Genomic DNA, 21388 nt, shown 5'->3' with positions numbered 1-21388 from the left:
TAGCACAGTGGGGAGGGCACTGGCCTGGCACACGGCCAACCTGGGTTTGATCCTTGGCATCCCAGTGTCCCCCGAGCACCGCCAGGAGTGATTCCTGAGTGCAGAGCCAGGAGTAACCCCTGAGCACTGATCTGGGAGTCAGCCGTGAGCACAGAGCCAGGAGTGATTCCTGAGCACTGATCCGGGAGTCAGCCCTAAGCACTGAGCCAAGAGTCAGCCCTGAGCACACAGCCAGGAATCATCCCTGAGCACTGAGCCAGGAGCACAGGCAGCGGGGGAGCAGCAGCTGCTCTGAGGGCCGTGGGGGACGGGGCTGCCTCTCCCCTGGCTGGGTGCCGGGCCGGGCCGGCCTCACGCTGCCTGTGCTTGTCCGCAGTGGGGCGTCTGGACAGCTCCGTGGTACCCAACACGGTGCGCGAGTTCACCATCACCCGGCTGCACCCCGCCACCGAGTATGAGATCAGCCTCAACAGCGTGCGTGGCCGCGAGGAGAGCGAGCGTGTGTGCACACTCACGCACACAGGTGTGGGCGGGGCTGCCGGGGCGGGGGCGGGGCCCGGGCTCCCCGGGAGAGGCGGGCGGGCAGGCGCCTCCAGCTCACTGTCGGGCCGTTTCTCTCCGTCTCCCCCGTCCCTCCTGTGGGAGTTTGGACGGTCACCCGGTCACTGGCTCAACGGGGACAGGCCAGGGCGAGCACCGCGGGAGGGTGCTCTCCCCGGCACACGGTCAACCCGGATTTGGCCCCCAGCATCCCATACGCTCCACCCAGACCTGCCCAAAGTGACCCACGATCCAAAGCCGGGAGTGAGCCCTGAGCACTGAGCCAGGAGTCAGCCCTGAGCACAGAGCCGGGAGTGAGCCCTGAGCACTGCCAGGATTGAGCCCTGAACACTGAGATAAGAGTGAGCCCTGAGCACAGAGCTGGGAGTCAGCCCTGAGCACTGAGATAGGAGTGATGCCCTGAGCACTGAGATAGGAGTGATCCCCGAGCACAGAGACAGGAGTGAGCCCTGAGCATCTCCAGGTGTGGCCGGGACCCCTCCCTTAACACAGCCCGGGCCACTCTCACTGTGCGGCCCCCCGTGCTGTAACTCCGCCCGGTGCAGTTCCGGGGGCAGCAAGAATCCCCTCTGTGTCCGGGCACTGGGCCGGGTCCCTGTGAACACGGAGGCGCGTCCGCAGACTTCGGTCCGTGAGGGGGCAGGGACTGGGCCGCAGCCTCCGCCCTCTGACGCTCCCGTCGCCCCGCACAGCCCTGGACAGCCCTGCGGAGCTGACGGCCACCAACGTCAGCCCCACGGAGGCCCTGCTGCGCTGGCGCGCGCCCGTCGGAGAGGTGGAGAACTACGTCATCGTCCTCACCCACTTCGCAGGTGGGTGCCGGGTCCCCTCCGAGCCACCCCGAGGAGGTGTCTGTCCAGGGTGCGCGGGCGCAGGGCAGCTGCCTCGGTTTCCCTCCCAAGTCCTGCGGTGGCTCCCGGGCCTGGCCACCTGTGATCTCTGAGCACAGAGCTTAAGTCAGCCCTGAGCACAGAGCCAGGAGTGAACCCTGAGCACAGAGCCGAGAATCAGCCCTAAGCACAGAGCCAGGAGTGAACCCTGAGCACAGAGCCAGGGGTGAGCCCCGAGCACAGAGCCGGGAGTCAGCCCCGAGCACAGAGCCGGGAGTCATCCCTGAGCACAGAGCCATGATTGAGCCCTGAGCACAGAGCCAGGTGTGAACCCTGAGCACAGAGCTGAGAATCAGCCCTGAGCACGGAGTCAGCCCTGAGCACAGAGCCAGGAGTCAGCCCCGAGCACAGAGCCGAGCGTCAGCCCTGAGCATCGCCGGGTGTGGCCCCCAAACCAAACCAAACCGTGCCAAAGGTGCCACCGAGGGCCCCGTCAGCCGCCCGCACTGTCCCCGCAGCGGCCGGGGAGACCATCCTGGTAGATGGGAGCCGGGAGGAGCTGCAGCTGGTGGACCTGTTGCCCCGGACCCACTACACGGCCTCCCTGTACGCCACCAGCGGGCCCCTCACCAGCGACACCATCAGCACCAACTTCTCCACGCGTGAGTCCGCAGGAACAGCCGGGGGGCGGGGGGGAACATCCCAGACGAGGCTGGGTTCTTAGTCCTCTCTGCCCCAGGAACGCTTCGGCCCCCCGAGTCCGGGTGTCCGAGGCAGGACGGGGTGTTGGGGCCGGGGCATTCAGAGCCACGGAGGGCAGTGCCCAAGCTGGGGTGGCGGGGCTGCTCCCTTCTCCTCACCCCTCCCTCCTCACAGTCCTGGACCCGCCCACCAACCTGACGGCCAGTGAGATCACCCGCCAGAGCGTCCTGGTGTCCTGGCTGCCCCCCAGGGCGGCCATCGAGAACTACGTCCTGACCTACAAAGCCTCGGACGGCAGCCGCAAGGTGACAGCGTGGGTGGGCGAGAGAAGGGGGGAGGCGGGCACTGCCCTCCCCGCACACCTGGGGCCTGCCCTCTGGGATGAGCGGGGACAAAGCAGGGGCACTTTGGGGAGTAATAGCACAGCGGGGGAGGGTGTTGGCCGACCCGGGTTCGATCCCCGGCATCCCATAGGGTCCCCCCAGCACCGCCAGGAGTGAGTCCTGAGTGCAGAGCCAGGAGTCAGCCCTGAGCATCTCCGGGTGGGACCCAAAAAGCCGAAATGACAAGAGAAGCACGGGCAGGGCAGGGGCTCGCCGCCTCCTGGACCGAGGGTCCCACACTTACCATTTCTCAGGAGTCCTTGGGAGAGACAGCGACACTCGACACTTGCTGTCAGCTGCCTGCGCGTCTCTGCTCACCCAAAGGCATCGTACCCAGGACGTAACCCCTCGTTGTCTTTCTCCTGGGGGGGGGGGGGGGCCACACCCGGCGATGCTCAGGGCGGGCTCCCGGCTCTGCACTCGGGATTCGCTCCTGGCGGGGCGCAGGGGACCAGGGACCCAGCCCAGGTCGCCCCGTGCAAGGCCAGCGCCCTTGTGCGGCTGTCCCCTCGCTCCGGACCCGGAACTAACAACAGGGTGGCCTGTGACCTGCCTTTCTCCTCATTCTGGTTCTGGTTCCTGTTTGGGTCCCACCCAGCGATGCTCAGGGCTGACTACTGGCTGTGCACTCAGGAATTACTCCTGGCGGTGCTCAGGGGACCCTATGGGATGCTGGGGATCAAACCCAGGTTGGCTGCGTGCAAGGCAAACGCCCTCCCCGCTGTGCTATCGCTCCAGCCTCTTTCTTTCTCTCTCTTCCTCTCTTCCTTTCTTTCCTTCCATCCTTTCTCCCTCCTTCCTTCCTCCCTCCCTACCTCCTCTTCTTTATTTCTTTCTCTTTTCTTTCCTTCCATCCTTTCTCCCTCCTTTCTTCTTTCTTTCTTTCCCTCCCTACCTTCTTTTCCTTTCTTTCTTTCTCTTTCTTTCTTTCTCTCTTCCTTTTCTTTCCTTCCATCCTTTCTCCCTCCTTCCTTCTTCCCTTCCTCCTTCCTTCCTCCCTCCTTTCCTTCCTCCTCTTCTTTCTTTCTTTCCCTTCCTCCCTCCCTTCCTTCCTTCTTTCCTTCCCTCCTTCCTTCCTGTTTGTTTTTCGCATCCCACCCGGCGATGCTCAGGGGTTCCTCCTGGCTCTGCACTCAGGAATCACTCCTGACGGTGCTCGGGGGACCCTATGGGATGCCGGGGATCGAACCCGGGTCGGCCGCGTGCCAGGATGGTCCTCCCCGCTGCCCTGTGGCCCGGCCCCTGGCTGTGTCTTCACCCCGACACTGGGTCCCACAGGAGCTGATGGTGGACGCGGAGGACACGTGGGTGCGGCTGGAGGGGCTGCAGGAGAGGACGGACTACACAGTGCTGCTCCAGGCCGCCCAGCTCAGCGAGCGCAGCCGAGTCACCTCGACGGCCTTCAGCACGGGTGAGTAGGGGCCTGGCTGTCCCCAGCCCGGGGCGCTCCATCCCCTCCCCTCCCCTCCCCGCCAGACCAGAAAGCGCTTGGACACCCCCAGTTCCCTCCCTGATGAGAAATTCGCCATCGACCCATTTCACAGACGGTACCACTGAGGCCCCAGCCAGAAGTTGATTCTGCCCCACAGTCCAGGACCTCCTGCCCAGCCTGGGCAGCCCGAGGGCCGGCTGTCGCCTCACTTGCTGGCCTGCCGCGGGCGACCCCGAAGGGCCGGTGGTGGGCGACAGGATGGGATGCTGCATCGGGAATGGGAAGATGGGGAGCAGGGCCTCGGGTGCCTTTTCCTACTTTGGTTTTTCGGGGGCCACACCCGGCGGTGCTCAGGGCTGCCTCCTGGCTCTGGCGTTGGCCTGGCACGCGGCCGACCCGGGTTCGATCCCCGGCGTCCCAGCTGGTTCCGGGAGCACCGCCAGGTGGGATTCCTGAGCACAGAGCTGGGAGTCCGCCCTGAGCATCGCCGGGTGGGACCCCTCACTGCACCACACACACACACACACACGCGGTAGACAGACGCCTCCAGCTCCCTCGGAGGCAGTTGCCCCCACGCGTGGTCTCCTGGGGGTCGCTAGGATGGTCCCTGCCCGGATGCTCAGGCCACACCCTCCCCCGCGCACCCCGGAACCCCCCCCCCATCCGTAAAGAACCTAAAGCCGGGCTGCAGAGCACCAGGCATAGCCGTGGGCCCGTCCCAGGTGGACGAGACTCATCCCCCCCACCCCACGCCAGCGCGTGTCTGGGAAGGGAGGACGTGCAGAATGTTCTGGAATCAATAGAAGAGCCGTGGGGGAGAAAGTGACCGTCGGTAGGTGGGTTTTGGATAGAATGTTCCGGCACCAAATCTGCCACCAGTGTCGACCACCCGCCCTGACCCCCCCAGCCCACAGCCACCCGCCAGCCACGTCTGAAAGGACGGATGTTGGATTCGGGTGTCCTGTTTTCAAGAAAGAAGTACAAGAGAGAAGGGGGGGAGAGAAAGGGAGAGAGAGGGAAAGAGGGAGCTTAGGGAAAGAGAAAGGAGGGAGAGGGAGGGAGGGAGAGAGGAGAGAGAAAGATGAAGAGGGAGGAGCGGAGAGGGAGGGAGAGAGAATGGGAAAGAGAGGGTAAAATAGAGGGAGAGAGAGGGATATATCAGAGAGGGAGAGAGAAGAGGAGAGAGTAGATGGAGTGAGATCAGAGAGAAAGGGCAGAGGGAGGGAGAGAGAAAGGTGAGAGAGAGAGACAGGGGGAGGGAGAGAGAAGAGAAGGAGAGAGAGGGAAAGAGAGGGAGAGATCGGAGAGAGAAGAGAATAGATAGAGTTAGAAAGATGGAGAGAGAGGGAGAGATCAGAGAGAGAAGAAATACAAGAGAGATGAGAGGGAGGGAGAGAGAAAGGAGGGAGAGGAGACAGAGGGAGGGAGTGAGAAAGATGGAGAGGGAGGGAGAGAGGAAGAGAGAGGGAGAGAGAATGGGGAAGAGAGACAGGGTAAAAGAGAGAGGGAGAGAGAAGAGAAGGAGAGAGTAGATGGAATTGTAGATGGAGTTAGAGAGATAGGGAGAGATAGAGAGAAGAAATACAAGAGAGATGAGAGACAAGAGAGAGAGGGAGAGAGAACGGGCAGAGGGAGGGAGGGAGAAAGGGGGAGACAGAGAGAGGGAGGAGGGAGTGACAGAGGAGAGAGGAGAGGGGAGAGAGAATGAGGAAGAGAGGGTGAAAGAGATGGAGAGAGAGGGAAAGAGAGGGAGAGATCAGAGAGGGAGAGAGAAGAGGAGAGTAGAAATACCAGAGAGAAAGAGGGAGAGAGGAGGAAAGAGAGACGGGGAGAGGCAGGGATGAGGGAGTGATAGAGGAGAAAGATGAAAAAGGAGGGAGAGGAGATAGAGGAAGAGAGGGGAGAGAGAATGGGGTGAGACAGGGAGAAAGAAGAAAAGGAGAGGGGATGGAATTAGGTGGAGAGAGAAAGAGAGAGGAAGAGATCAGAGAGAGGTAGAGAGAAGAGAAGAGGGTAGATGGAGTTAGAGGATGGAGAGAGAGGGATAGATCAGGGAGAGAAGAAATACAAGAGAGACGAGAGAGAGAGGGTAAAAGAGAGGGAGAGAGAAGAGAAGGAGAGTGGATGGAATTAGAGATGAAGAGAGAGGGAGAGATCAGAGAGAGGTAGAGAGAAGAGAGAGTAGATGGAGTTAGAGAGATGGAGAGAGAGGGATAGATCAGGGAGAGAAGAAATACAAGAGAGATGAGAGAGACACAGGGAGAGGGAGAGAGAATGGGGGAGAGAGGGTAAAAGAGAGGGAGAGAGAAGAAGAGAGTAGATGGAATTAGATGGAGAGAGGAAAAGAGAGAGGGAGAGGGAGGGAGGGAGGGAGGGACAGGGGAGAGGGGGAGTGAGAGAGGGAGGAAGAGGGAAGAGAGGGGGAGAGAGAAGGAGAGAGTAGATGTAGAGGGATAGATCACAGAGAGAAGAAATACGAGAGTGAAAGAGGGAGAGAGGAGGAGAGAGAGAAAGGTGACAAAGGAGGGAGCAGAGAGAGGAAGAGAGGGGAGAGAGGAAGAGAGAGGGAGAGAGAAGAGGAGAGGGTAGATGGAGTTAGAGAGATGGAGAGAGAGGGATAGATCAGGGAGAGAAGAAATACAAGAGAGGGAGAGAGAGACGGGGAGAGGGAGGGAGGGAGTGGGAGAGGAGAGAGGAAGGGAGAGAGGATGAGAGGGAGAGAGAATGGGGGAGAGAGGGTAAAAGAGAGGGAGAGAGAAGAGAAGGAGAGAGTAGATGGAATTAGAGATGGAGAGAGAGGGAGTGATCAGAGAGAGGGAGGAGAGAGAGATGAGATTGCCCGACAATCCAGTCTGCCTTCGCCTCAGGCCTCGTGCTTCCTGTTCCCACGTCGCTGATATTTGTCTAGGACTCTGGGGGCGCCTTAAACTCAAGTAGTCGGGAGAGGGAAAAAAAAACACAAACGGAGATCCATTATTTATAATCCACTGTCGCCTGGAGTCCCACCCAAGGTCGGCTTCTGTTTCAGACGAATAGAAATGAGGAACCAGATATTCCCCACAGAGCACCGGGCACTTGCTAACAAACAGCACCTTGGGACAGATGCAGTTCCGTTGTCTTGCTTAGTATTATTTTAACGCCGGCGGAGAGGGCACGCATGCGAGAGCCGGCCTTTGGGGACGGGAGCACTGTCTGAGGCTCCTTTGCAAGAAAGTGGGACCTGGGTGGTGAGAATCTCTCGTCCGCCCACCTCGGACTGGCGGGGCTCAGGGGACCCTCTGGGGTGCCGGGAATCAAACCCGGGTTGGCCGTGAGCAAGGCCAGCGCCCTCCCCGCTGTGCTGTCGCTCCCTGAGCCCTCCCTCCCCTCCCCTCCTCACCTTTCCCCTCCCCTCCTCTCCCCTCCCCTCCCTTCCCCTCCCCTCCCCGGACCTTCAAGCCTCTGCTCCCCGCAGCCTCACGCTCTTTAGAGGTCTGAGACATTCCTACATGCAGGGCTGGAGCCATAGCCTAGCGGGGAGGGCGTGGGCCGACCCAGGTTCGATCCCCAGCATCCCATGGGGTCCCCTGAGCCCCGCCAGGAGTGATTCCTGAGTGCAGAGCCCTGAGCATCGCCGGGTGGGACTCCCCAATTAACAAATTCCCTTTAACAAGAGGCCTCCGCAGCAGCAAGACGAACCTCCTTTATCCTTGGGGTGGCGGAGGAGGGGCTCCGAAAACCCCCCACCCCCAGTACTGGTGACAGAGAACTCAAAAGATGTCACCGACTCCGAACTGGGCGGGACCAGCGGGCCTCGTTGGCCTGCAGTGCGCATCCCCGCCACTAGGGGGCGCTGTGGGGATGCGGGTCATTCAGAGCATCCCCTGGGCTGGCAGAGATGAGGCAGGATTTACTGCCCCGAGACACGCCCACTGACCCGGGTTCGATTCCCAGCATCCCCTAGGGTCCCCCCCCCCCCCCCGCCCCAGCACCGCCAGGAGTGATTCCTGAGTGCAGAGCCGGGAGTCAGCCCTGAGCATCGCCGGGTGGGACCCAAAAAGCAAAAAAAAAAAAAAAAATCTGTCTTTTTGCTAGAGGGGGGCTGGCCCGGGCACCCCTGGACGCCGGCTGTGGCGCAGGAGGGTTTGGTCTCGCAGCTTCTCACCCTTCTTAAAGGTGGACGCCGGGGCCAGAGTGATAGTCCAGCAGGGAGGGCATTTGCCTTGTAAATAGCCAGCCCGGGTTCGATCCTTGGTATCCCACATCGTTCCCAAGTGCAAAGCCAGGGCTCAGCCCAGAACCTTGCTGTGGGTGACCCCCCCAAAAAATACATAAAAGGTGGATGTTATTAGAGGTCCTTAATGGCTCGTTCCTCTGGGGACACCCCACCCGGGCCACCTTCGGTTGCACGGACATGCTATTGTAGTATCCCCATTTTTTTTTTTTTTTTGCTTTTTGGGTCACACCCAGCGATGCTCAGTGGTTACTCCTGGCTCTGCACTCAGGAATCACTCCTGGTGGTGCTCGGGGGACCCTATGGGATGCCGGGGATCGAACCCGGGTCGGCCGAGTGCAAGGCAAACGCCCTCCCCGCTGTGCTATCGCTCCGGCCCCTGTAGTATCCCCATTTTAGAGAGGAGAAAGCTGACAGCTGGGGACCATTTGTCTGGCACCCAAGTCGACGAGTCGGACTCTGAACTCAGGAAATTTTTTCTTTCTTTTTGCTTTTTGGGTCCCACCCGGCGATGCTCAGGGCTGACTCCCATCTCTGCACTCAGGGAATCACTCCTGGCGGGGCTCGGGGGACCCCATGGGATGCCGGGGATCAAACCTGGGTCGGCCACGTGCCAGGGTGGCCCACGCCCTCCCCGCTGGGCTATGGCTCCAGCCCTGCATGTAGGAATGTCTCAGACCCTAAAGAGCATGAGGCTGAGGGGAGCAGAGACTTGAAGGTCCGAGGAGGGGAAGGGAGGGGAGGGCAAAGGAGGGGAGGGGAAGGAGAGGAGGGGAAGGGAGGGGAAAAGAGGGGAGGGGGGAGAAGAGGGGAGGGAGGAGAGGGGAGAGGAAGGGAGAGGAGAGGAGGGGAGGGCAGGGGAGGGAGGAGAGGGGAGAGGAGAGGAGGGGAGGGGAGGGGAGAAGAGAGGAGGGAGGAGAGGGGAGGGGAGGTGGCATCTGAGAGTCCCGCGTGACGGTCACTGATGCACGGGGGTCCCGTCTGGGGTTTTTCCTCTCCCCTGCAGGAGGCCGGGTGTTCCCGCACCCGCAGGACTGTGCCCAGCACCTGGGCAACGGGGACACCCTGAGTGGGGTCTACACCATCTTCCTGCACGGCGAGCCCGGCCAGAGGCTGCAGGTGTACTGCGACATGGCCACCGACGGCGGCGGCTGGACCGTGAGTGTCCCCGCCCCACCAGCGCAGTCTGGGGGTCCCGCAGTCAGAAAGACGGCCCGGCGGGCAGAGGAGCGGGCAGTGCGGGGGGTCAGAGAGGCCGGGGGTGGGGTCGGGGGAACTCAGCGCTGGTCAGGGTCACTCTGTGGGGGCGGCCGCCTGGCCCGGCCACGCTGTCCTGAGGCGTGTCTGGGGCGGGCAGGAAGACCCCCACCCTGGCCGCCAGCTGCCGCCCCTCGAGGCCCCCTGGATGGCCCAGCACCGGCAGCAAGGCCCTCCATGCTGGGGCTGGGCCCCCCACAGCACAGCTCACTCTGGGGACAGGGTCGAGTGGGGTTATGGGGGGCTGGGCCCTGCACGAGCTTTCAGGGGACACACACACACCCTCCTGCAGGGTCTCGGCACAGACACACACACACACACACACACACTCCCCCAAGCTCTCAGGACAGACACACACACCCCCCCTCCCCCAGGCTCTCAGGACAGACACACACACACCCCCTCCCCCAGGCTCTTGGCATGGACACACACACACACTCTCAGGACAGACACCATCCCCCAGGCTCTCAGGATGGACACACACACACACTCAGGACAGACAGACACCATCCCTCAGGCTCAGGACGGACAGAAGGACACATACACAGACATACACAGTCTCTCAGGACAAACACACACCATCCCCCAGACTCTCAGGATGCGCACGCACACACACACACACACACACACACACACACACACACACACACACACACACACACACACACACACACACACACACACACACACACACACACACACACACACACACACACTCTCCCTCCCCCAGGCTCTCAGGATGGACACACACACTCTCAGGACAGACAGACACCCTCCCCAAGGCTCTCAGGACAGACAGACACACACACACACCCGTCCCTATTTCTTTCCTGTGCCCAGCTGCCCTGGCGCGTGTGTCAGGTGGACGAAGTCGGCCCTGAGCCCCAGGAAGGGAGAGCGATGGGGGCTCACGAGACCCCGGGGGGCGGGGCGGGGGGCTGCTCCTGCGTCTCCCCAGCGCCCTGAGCCACCTCCCTCCCTTCAGGGCCCGGATCCGCCTCCTGATCCTTGGCAGGGGGAGCACTCAGGGGGGAGCACTCAGGGGGAGCACTCATGGGTGCTCCCGAGCGCCGGCCCCTGGCCCCAGCCGTGCTCCCGTCTGCCCACAGGTGCTCCAGCGGCGGCAGAACGGCCAGACGGATTTCTTCCGCAAGTGGGCCGAGTACCGGGAGGGCTTCGGGAACCTGGAGGACGAGTTCTGGCTGGGTAGCGCCCCCCGCACCCCCTGCACCCCCCCGCTGGGCCCCCTCCCCGCCCACCGCCCAGCCCGGGGTGTCGGGGCGAGTCCGACCGCCCTGACCCCCGTTGGCGCCCTTTCCCTGCCGCTCCTGTCTCTCCCATCCTCGTTCACGCTCTCTGGGCTGACGGCTTTGGGCCGGAGCCAGTGCAAAGGGCGCGGGGCGCATCCGTGCTGGGTGCTGGGGTCCCTTCCCACCACTGAGCACTGCCCGGGGAGCCACCCGTGAGCACAGGGCCGGGAATCAGCCCTCCTGAGCACCCCCAGACATGACCCGCCAGCGGAAACAAAAGTCCAGCTGGCGGGGGCTGGAGCGATAGCACAGCTGGGAGGGCGTTTGCCTGGCATACAGATGACACGGGTTCGATTCCCAGCATCCCATATCATCCCCTAAGCACCGCCAGGAGTGATTCCTGAGTGCAGAGCCAGGAGTCGGACCTGAGCATCGCCAGGTGTGACCCAAAAAGGAAAATATATATATATATAACGGGTGAGGCATTTACCTGGCACACAGCCGACCCGGGTTCGATTCCCAGCATCCCATAGGGTCCCCTGAGCACCGCCAGGAGTGATTCCTGAGAGCAGAGCCAGGAGTCAGCCCTGAGCATCGCTGGGTGGGACCCAAAAAGAAACAAAAAAAAGTCTAGGGGGCTGGAGCGATAGCACAGCGGGGAGGGCGTTTGCCTTGCACACGGCCAACCCGGTTCGATTCCCAACATCCCATAGGGTCCCCCGAGCACCGCCAGGAGTGATTCCTGAGTGCAGAGCCAGGAGTCAGCCCTGAGCATCGCCAGGTGGGACCCAAAAGGCAAAAAAAAACAAACAACGCTTCAATAAAAAAGTCCAGGCGGGGACACTGGAAGAACTGAAGGGGAAGGGGCGCACCAGGGGCAGGTGGGGGCCCCTCCTGCAGGACACCCCCCTCTCCCCACCCCCCAGGGCTGGACAACATCCACAAGATCACGTCCCAGGGCCGCTACGAGCTGCGGGTGGACATGCGGGACAGCCAGGAGTCCGTGTTCGCCGTCTACGACCGTTTCCTGGTGGAAGACGGGAGGAGCCTGTACAAGCTCCGGCTGGGTGCCTACAATGGCACGGCAGGTACCTCAGCTCTCAAGGAGGAGACGCGACCCCCGCCGGGGACGGAACCCGGGTCATCCCACCAGCCGCGGCGGCCCCCCGAGGGCTTCCCACGTGAAAGAAGGGCCCTGCTAGGGAGATGAAAGACTGATCTGGCCCGAGCACTGTAGTCTGAGCAATTCTATAAGCTTTAAGGCATATCGCTTATTGTGTCCATACAAAATGATTAATAGTATGAACGCTTCTATGTCTGCTGGCTGAGGAGAGGAGAAACACACTCTTGGGACTCTGCCCTTGGGTGGGTGTCCTGCTGAAAGAGAATCAGTCCGAGGAGAAGCATCCCTTGAGGGAAAGGAACCTCAACCCTATTGATGGTGACCACACCTATGTGTACGCCCCAAACCCCTCATGCTGGGGGGATTTAACTAGGCTGGAAGGGTGGGTTGGGGAGGGGGGGCCAGATCCAGAGATCCAGAGAGAGATCCAGAGCTGGGAGAGAAGCTGAGAGAGAGAATGAAATAAACTAATCAAGCAACCAGTTTGGCCTTCTTCCTTCCCTCGCCTGCCCTTGACCGACAGCCACACACAGTGGTCCCAGAGCACCAAACGCGGGCGGTGAGACAGAGCCGCCCGCCCGGAGAGCCCGTGAGTGCACACGCCCCTTGGCGAGCCTTAGTTTTTGACACTGTCACACTGTTGTCCCGTTGCTCATCGATTTGCTCGAGCGGGCACCAGTCACGTCTCCACGGTGAGACTTGTTGTGACTGTGTTTGGCATCTCGAAGACGCCACGGGGAGCTTGCCAGGCTCTGCCGTGCGGGCGGGATCCTCTCGGTAGCTTGCCGGGCTCTCCGAGAGGGGTGGAGGAATCGAACCTGGGTCGGCCGCGTGCAAGGCTAACGCCTTACCCGCTGTGCTATGGCTCTAGACATTAAAGAATAATGGAAATAAATGATAATAACACACCCTCGCCCGGATGCTTTGGGAGGGAGACTCAGATTCACGGGCTCTTGGCCCATCCCGGGTCCTCACGGTCACACATTCTTCCTCTTTTTCCCCCCTCCACGACCCCATTTTGTGGCCACCTTATAAACCAGGGCCAGCGCTAAGGCCCCGCCCACCTCTGCAGTTACGAACCCACCACGAGGTGCAGGGGGTCACGGCCAAAGGCTAGTGTCTAAACTTAGCCCCATATGGCCAGAGCAACAGCACAGTGGGGAGGGCATTGGCCTGGCACGCGGCTGACCCGGGTTCGATTCCCGGCATCCCATAGGGTCCCCCGAGCACCGCCAGGAGTGATTCCTGAGTGCAGAGCCAGGGGTCAGCCCTGAGCATCGCCGGGTGGGACCCAAAAAGAAAATAAATAAATAAATAAATAAATAAATAAATAAATAAATAAATAAATAAATAAAGGCCTGCTTCTCCTCCTGGTGCTGGTGGCGCCCAGAAAGCCACCGAGGCCCCTTCTGGAAGGTTCCAGGGCCCGGCTTGGGGCCTCCAGCTGCCAATGGGCCAACCAAGAGTCCAGGACATTAAACCCACCAGCGTGCCACCCCCGGGGTGTGGGGGGGTAAGGGGGCACATCTCCCAAGCCCTCCTGCTGCCCCTCAGACCCGCCCCCTCTCCAGACGCTTCCTCCAAGCTGGGCCTGGGTCCAGCACCCCCCGTCACCAGCACCCCCTGTCCTTGGGGGGGGGGGTCATTTATTTCCCCTCCCTCCTGGTCTCCGCCCACGGCTGACTCCCCGTCCATCGCAGCCCTGCCCGCCCAGCTGCTCTGTCCCTCTGTTGCCCGTGGACCCGAGCCCCGGGGGGGGGGACACCGCCCCGCCTGCAGCCCCCCCCCGGGGCTCTGACGTGTGCACTGACCCCCGGGGGTCGGGCCGGGCCGTCCCCGCCGGGTGTCTCGGGGAGGCGGACCCCCCCGGTGACGCGCGTGTCCTTGCTCGCAGGGGACTCCCTCAGCTACCACCAGAGCCGCCCCTTCTCCACGCAGGACCGCGACAATGACGTGGCCGTCACCAACTGCGCCGTGTCCTACAAGGGCGCCTGGTGGTACAAGAACTGCCACCGAGCCAACCTCAACGGCAAGTACGGCGAGTCCCGGCACAGCCAGGTGAGCGGCGGGGGGGGGCAACATCAGGCACCGGGGGGAGGGGGCGACACCAGGCACGGGGGGGAGGGGTGGTGACATCAGGCACGGGGGGAGGGCGAGGGTTGGGGGGGGCCCTGGAGCCGGCGGCCAGTTTGTCGAGTCCCCTTCCGGAAGGTTCCACGGGAGACCCCGAGAGGCCCCAGGGACAGGGGAAAGCAGGGGTGAGGCTTCCCCGTGAGAGGAAAAGTCACAGGCCGGACACGAGGTGGGGGGGCAGAGTGGGGGCTGATGGACCCCCCCAGCTCTGGGGGCAGTGCGGGCGGAGACCAGCGAGGCCCCAGCGAGGGGCATCCACACGGGCATCGCAAGGCCACGCCACACCCGTGGACACACGTGACCGCCCACTGGGCAGGTGTAACTGTCTGGGGCACATAAACACATTATGGACGCGTGTAACTGCCCAGTGGACACGTGTATCTCCCCATCACTCCTGGGGACACGTGTGACTCCCCGTGGGCATCTGTGACTCCCCAGTCGGCACGTGTGACTCCCTGTGAGTCCCCAGTGGACACATGTGACTCCCTGTGTATCACTAGTGGACACGTGTGACTCCCTGTGACTCCCCAGTCGGCACGTGTGACTCCCAAGTGGACACGTGTGACTCCCTGTGACTCCCCAGTGGACACGTGTGTCTCCCTGTGACTCCCCAGTGGACACATGTGACTCCCTGACTCCCAAGTGGACACGTGTGACCCCCTATGACTCCCCAGTGGACATGTGTGACTCCCTATGACTCCCCAGTGGACACGTGACTCCCCAGTGGACACGTGTGACTCCCTGTGACTCCCCAGTCGGCACGAGTGACTCCCTGTGAGTCCCCAGTGGACACATGTGACTCCCTGTGTATCACTAGTGGACACGTGTGACTCCCTGTGACTCCCCAGTCGGCACGTGTGACTCCCAAGTGGACACGTGTGACTCCCTGTGACTCCCCAGTGGACACGTGTGTCTCCCCATGACTCCCCAGTGGACACATGTGACTCCCTGACTCCCAAGTGGACACGTGTGACCCCCTGTGACTCCCCAGTGGACACATGTGACTCTCCAGTGGACACATGTGTCTCCCTGACTCCCCAGTGGACACATGTGACCCCCAGTGGACACATGCGACTCCCCAGTGGACCCATGTGACCCCCAGTGGACACATGTGACTCCCCAGTGGACCCGTGTGATCCCCAGTGGACACATGTGACTCCCAGTGGACACATGTGACCCCCAGTGGACACATGTGACTCTCTGTGTATCACTAGTGGACACGTGTGACTCCCTGTGACTCCCAAGTGGACACGTGTGACTCCCTGTGACTCCCCAGTGGACATGTGTGTCTCCCCATGACTCCCCAGTGGACACATGTGACTCCCTGACTCCCAAGTGGACACGTGTGACCCCCTGTGACTCCCCAGTGGACACATGTGACCCCCAGTGGACACATGTGACTCCCCAGTGGACCCATGTGACCCCCAGTGGACACATGTGACTCCCCAGTGGACCCGTGTGATCCCCAGTGGACACATGTGACTCCCCAGTGGACCCATGTGACCCCCAGTGGACACATGTGACTCCCCAGTGGACCCGTGTGATCCCCAGTGGACACATGTGACTCCCCAGTGGACACATGTGAACCCCAGTGGACACATGTGACTCCCTGTGTATCACTAGTGGACACGTGTGTCTCCCCGTGACTCCCCAGTGGACACATGTGACTCCCTATGTCTCCCCAGTGGACCCGTGTGACCCCCAGCCCCAGGACCCACCGGGCGGGGCTGTGTGAGGCGGGCGGGCGGTGGCGCGGGTGACGCGGCTTCTCTCCCCCAGGGCATCAACTGGTACCACTGGAAGGGCCACGAGTTCTCCATCCCCTTTGTGGAGATGAAGGCGCGGCCGTTCGGCCACCGGGAGGCGGGCAGGCGGCGCCGGTCCCTGTGGGGCTGACCTTGGCCGCGGCCCTCAGACCGTCTCGCTTCTGGACGAACGTGAAACTCGGATGGGGGAAGGGGGGTTGGCCGCCCGGCGGAGGGGGCGGGAGGAGGAGGGAACCGGCTGGGGGGGGGCACCCCGGGGTCCTCGTCCCCTCCGGCCCCCGGCCTTCCCTCCCCCTCCCTCCCGGGCTCAGAGGAACCACGGGGCTGAGGTCGGGCGGGCGGGAGAAGCTGTCCCGGCCCCTCTGTCCCGGCCCCTCTGTCCCGGCCCCTCTGTCCCGGCCCCTCCGCCTTCCCCGGGTCCAGCCCTCAGTGGCCCTCCCTGGAGCGGCGCCTCTGAGCTCAGCCCAGCCCGGCCCCCGCATCCCGCCCCGGGCACTGACCGAGCGTCCCCCCATCTCCGTGGCACAGCCCAGGCTCCCGCGTGGACATCAGTGGCCTCCGGGGTCCACCTGCGCGCGCGGCCCTGGGCTTCCCTGGGTCGGGCAGGGGGAAAGCGGCTTTGGTTCTGAGCGCTTCTCCCGGCGGGGGGGGGGGGGGGACCGGGCACCTTCCTCACCGGCCCCCCGTCGCCTGGGTCCCTGTGTCCCCTGCTCTGTCTGTTTCTGCTCCGGGTTTTGTCCTGCTCTTCGCCCTTTCCCGAATTGCAAACCCAAAAGCTCGGGTCTGTGCCTGGTCAGCTCCCCAGGGCGGACAGACAGACAGAGGGAGGGAGGGCGCTGGCCCTGCACGCAGCCGGCCCCGGGTTTGGTGGTCCTTCCCCATCCCACCGCCCAGGCCCCGCCAGGAGGGAACCCCGAGTGCAGAGCCAGGGGTCAGCCCTGAGCATATATCTTCTTTCTCTCTCTCTCTCTCTCTCTCTCTCTCTCTCTCTCTCTCTCTCTCTCTCTCTCTCTCTCTCTCTCTCTCTCCCCCCTCCGACGAGAGAGGGAAGGTGGACAGTGAGTTACGGGCCCCGGCTGGGTCTTCTCAAAGTCTTCCAGATCCAGAAAGATCCAGGTGATGTCACAAGTGGACTTAGCTTAGCACCCTCCCCCCCCGCCCCTCCCTGCCACATCTTGCTCTGCCTTTAAAAGGCAAAATGCAGGGGCTGGAGCACTAGCACAGTGGGGAGGGCGTTTGCCTTGCACGCGGCCGACCCGGGTTCGAATCCCAGCATCCCGTATGGTCCCCCAAGCACTGCTAGGAGTGATTCCTGAGTGCATGAGCCAGGAGTCAGCCCTGAGCATCGCCGGGTGGGACCCAAAAAGCAAAAAAAAAAAAAAAAAGGGAAAATGCAGGGGTGACAAAGTGGCATCATCGAGGAATCCAAGAGTGACCAGGGCCGGACCGAGGACCTCTTGTCCCTGGTTGGTGGTCAAGTCTGTGAGAGCCAGCGAGCATCAGTCACCCTGTCCCAATCAGATGGCGGTGGTGGCGGCCATGCCTGTGACCCCCGCCCGCCCCCTACCCCCCACGACCTTCCCTCAAGATCCAGCTCTCGTCCACCCGATGGGGACCATAACTATAACCCCCCCCCGCACCCCAGCTTGGGAAAGGGACATTCTCTCATGCAGGGGACGAGCTGGACACAGGGTGACCGTGGCGTCCCCTGCTCCAGCCTGGCTCCCAGGAGGACGGGACAGCCGTGGATCTTTCCGGAAGTCGGTCAGCCTTGCGTGTGGCTGGTGGGGTTCAACCCCTGAACCCCGCCGGGACCCCGAGCACCGCCAGGACTAAGAACCCTGAGCATCGCCAGGTGTGGCCAAAACAGACCAAAAAAAAATAAATAAAATTTTTTTTTAAAGCATCCATCACTGGGGCTGGAGCGATAGCACAGCGGGGAGGGCGTTGGCCTGGCACGCAGCTGACCCGGGTTTGATTCCTCCGTCCCTCTCGGAGAGCCCGGCAAGCTACCGAGAGGATCCCGCCCGCACGGCAGAGCCTGGCAAGCTCCCCGTGGCGTCTTCGAGATGCCAAACACAGTCACAAGTCTCACCATGGAGACGTGACTGGCGCCCGCTTGAGCCCATCGATGAGCAACGGGACGACAGTGTTCCAGTTCTTTGTCCTATTGAAATCTGAACGTTTTATCCTACTGAAAGGTATGGCTGGAGCAATAGCACAGCGGGGAGGGCGTTGGCCTGGCACGCGGCCGACCCGGGTTCGATTCCCAGCATCCCATAGGGTCCCCCGAGCACCGCCAGGGGTGATTCCTGAGCGCAGAGCCAGGAGGAACCTCTGAGCATCGCCGGGTGGGACCCAAAAAGCAAAATAAATAAATAAATAAATAAATAAATAAAGTATCCATCGCTGGCAGAGGCTACGGCAGGGGGCTCCTTGACACATCCCCCCATATTTAGAGACCCCCAAATCCATTCTCCAAGGTCAAGAGCAGCTGAACTCGGTGCCCTGAACCCGCGCCCTGGACCACAGCTTAGCTAGGGGTCGTCACGAGACCCCAGCCCCCCTCGAGATTGCAGAGACACATCTGGGGGCCTGGACTCGCCCAGACCCCAGCCAGGCGGTGACCCCCCCTTTCCTGCACGTCCCTGTCAGAGTTTCCAGCCCCGTCCACTCCAGGGTCATTTCTCGAGGGGGACACGGGGTGGGCAAGGCCCCGGCGGGTACTAGCAAAGAAGAGGGAACCCTACTAGCTAGAAGGCACCACCAGGGGGCGTGCGCGCGCGCACGCGCGCGCACACACACACACACACACACACACACACACACACACACAGACACCACCTCCAGGAGTCCTCCAGGCTCTGCCCTGCCCCGCCCCCCCACAAGCTTCCCAGTTTAGGATCTAGAGGGCGGCCCACTGCTATGTGCTGGCCTCCACTGACCAAAGAAAAGTGATGGCTCTAGATGAGGTTTGACCTCTAGAACGGAGTAGACTCCACACTGCCCCCCTATGGCTAACGCTGGAACTGCACCTCCAGAGCAGAGGTGTTCAGAGGCGGGTCCCTGAGTTAAAGCCTCAGAAGCACCCTGACCCCAGCTCAGCCCCTTGCAGACAAGGGGAGGGGACTTGGCGAGGCTTAGTGATGGCTCACATGTGGCCGAGGCACAGGCAAGGCCCGTGGCGAGATCGGGTGCTCGCTCTCAAGTGCTCCCACCAGCCTGCGAGTACCCAGCCCACACGCCCCACCTGTCCCAACTGGTTCCCGCCCCAGCCAGCCCTGTTGGTCCTCCCCGACCCCGGAGCAGCTCTGGGCAAGGTCTGGGCCTTGAGGAAGGACCAGGTGATCAGTTTCCCCTGGGGAATCGTTTAACTCTGTCCCTCCCAGGGATCGCATCTCCCAGTCAAGGGGCCTTGGCTGACAGGCACTCCAAGGAGCCTGGACCATCTGAGTCACAAGAGGGGGGGCCTTCCCTGTTCCTGCTTAGCAACCCCTACAAACCCCCCACCCCAATGAGGTTTGACATCTAGAACGGAATAGACTCCACACTGCCACCTGTGGCCAACGCTGGAACTGCACCTCCAGAGCAGGGGTTGGTCCGTCACTGAGTAGGTCCAAAGGCGGGGGTCTCCGAGTTAAAGCCTCAGTTGCACCCTGACCCCAGCTCAGCCCCTTGCAGACAAGGGGAGGGGACTTGGCAAGGCCCGGGGACAGCCCGCAGCCGGAAGCTCTCGCCTTGACGTCTTCCTTCAGGAACTCCCAAGCTTTCCCACTCTTCCGCCAAGGGTCCTGACCTCTGGAAGTTCTCGCGACATTCTCCCGTGGCCTTGTCACCCCCCCACCTCCGTCCGACATTCTTTTATTTGCCCTTTGGCACACGCCCGGCGATGCTCAGGGCTGACTCCCGGCTCTGCACTCAGGAATCACTCCTGGCGGTGCTCAGGGGGGGACCCGATGGGATGCCGGGGATCGAACCTGGGTCGGCCGCGTGCCAGGCTAGCTAGCGCCCTCCCCGCTGTGCTGTTGCTCCCGCCCCCTTCTTGGCTTTTAAGCAAAGGGAACTTCGGTGCTGTTTGAGGCACATCCTCCCAGACCCTCACCTCGCCAGTGGGTGTAAAACACACCCCAGAAAAACCCTTCTTTTTTTTTTTTCTTTTAATTTTTCGGATCAATCCCCCTCCCCCACCCAGGGACGCTCAGGGCTGACTCCTGGCTCTGCACTCAGAAATCACTCCTGCCGGTGCTCGGGGGGGGTCGGGGGGGACCCTATGGGATGCCGGGGATCGAACCCAGGTCTGCCATGTGCAAGGCAAATACCCTTCCCGCTGTGCTCGCGCTCTGGTCTCCCTTTTCTTCATTTTGGGAGGAAAGAGTATCCCAGCAGCCTTGGGTAGGGGGGATGGGGATGGGACGATGGAGACAGCCAGCCCCCTAAGGACACTGAAAACTGTCGGACCTCTGACCCCCAGCACAGAGAACAGGAGACAAGTGAAGGTTACGGGGTCCCTGACTCCGTCCCCCTCCCTGATATATCTGTGGAGGTGCGGGTGGGGGTGGGTCCCCATCTTCCCCTTTGCCATTTGTGGTGGGGGGGGGGGGTCACAGAAGGAAATCGGCCCTTGGGAGCTTGTTTTGAGCTACTCAGCCCATTCCCAGTGCTGAAGGCCGTTCTCACTGGAAGCCACGTCCACGGGAAGGTCTGGGTCGGGCCACCAGCCCCCGAGTTCTGCACTGCAGGGCTCTGTCCCAGCAGAGATCGCCCTCCTCCACGGTGCCTGCAGAGCCCTCCGCCAACCCACTATCCCCCCACCCCAACTCACGGGGCCGAGTCTGTGGGTCACAACGGCCCCCCGGATCACCGTCCCCGGCGACACAGGTCCTCCTCAACTGCAAGTTTCTCCTTCCTGGGACTTCCCGTCACACCCCGGTCATGCCAGGACCTCCCACCGCCGCCGCCACCGCGGTCCCAGCCACGACCTTCCCCGGTGCCCTGAGGAGATGTGGACTCGGAACCGTTTTTGGGGTGGGGGCGGTGGTGCTGGGCCGTCGACCCCCCACCCTGGCTCTGAGACACACGCCCCACGCCCAACCCTCTCCCTGCCCCTCTGAGATCTCAGCGTCTCGCTCCATCCCGAATGGGCCACGGTGACCGCAGGGCGCCGGGAACGCACCGTGGACCTGCACGAAGGCCGCGTGCATCGACGCAGACCCAGGGACCTGCACGAACACGGGGTGCATCGAGGCAGCCCCGGGCGGGGAGGGGCAGGCGGGACCCCCCCCTGCTGACCCGAGGCCACCGAGACGGACCCTCCGCCCGGCCCCCATTGTTAACTTGTACTTTTAGTGGCGATTGCTTTTAGCCTCTGTATAGGTCCTTTTTTAAACACATTTTCTATACGTTAATAAAAGATCCTCGAGGAAGGAGGTGGTCTCCGGGGGCTTCTGTTCTCCTCCCTGGGGGGTTGCCGGACACCTCCCCTGCCCCCTGTCTCCTCCTCAGAGTGGCCCCTTGGGCACTTGGTCCCCCGAACCCTGACAGCCAGAAGATTTCAGTATGGGGGCCCGAGCGACAGCACCGCGGGGAAGGCGTTTGCCTTGCATGCAGCCGACCCGGGTTCGAGCCCCGGCATCCCATAGGGTCCCCCCGAACCCCGCCAGGAGTAATTCCTGAGTGCAGAGCCGGGAGTCAGCCCTGAGCACCGCCAGGGGTGACCGAGGAGCAAAAACAAGAGAACA

At 62.2% G+C, this 21388-nt stretch overlaps 1 protein-coding gene across 4 annotated transcripts in view; it reads left to right on the top strand.

Annotated features, from left to right (window-relative positions):
• Nucleotides 1–21076, top strand: part of TNR (tenascin R) — a 265395-nt gene extending 244319 nt beyond the window's left edge. For all 4 annotated transcript variants that reach the window (XM_055120164.1, XM_055120163.1, XM_055120162.1 and 1 more), the window contains 10 exons: nt 377–523; nt 1254–1373; nt 1910–2053; nt 2268–2398; nt 3755–3887; nt 9128–9279; nt 10488–10584; nt 11555–11716; nt 13646–13809; nt 15664–21076. In XM_055120164.1, the coding sequence (XP_054976139.1) occupies nt 377–523; nt 1254–1373; nt 1910–2053; nt 2268–2398; nt 3755–3887; nt 9128–9279; nt 10488–10584; nt 11555–11716; nt 13646–13809; nt 15664–15780 (1367 nt within the window). In that variant the 3' untranslated portion in view covers nt 15781–21076. The remainder of the gene's footprint in view (nt 1–376; nt 524–1253; nt 1374–1909; nt 2054–2267; nt 2399–3754; nt 3888–9127; nt 9280–10487; nt 10585–11554; nt 11717–13645; nt 13810–15663) is intronic.
• The last annotated feature ends 312 nt before the right edge of the window (nt 21077–21388 follow it).

The sequence above is a fragment of the Sorex araneus genome, chromosome X, assembly GCF_027595985.1.
Source record: "Sorex araneus isolate mSorAra2 chromosome X, mSorAra2.pri, whole genome shotgun sequence".
Classification (NCBI taxonomy): Eukaryota; Metazoa; Chordata; class Mammalia; order Eulipotyphla; family Soricidae; genus Sorex; species Sorex araneus.
Note: the sequence above shows the minus strand (reverse complement) of the source record. Positions and strands in the feature narration are given on the sequence as shown.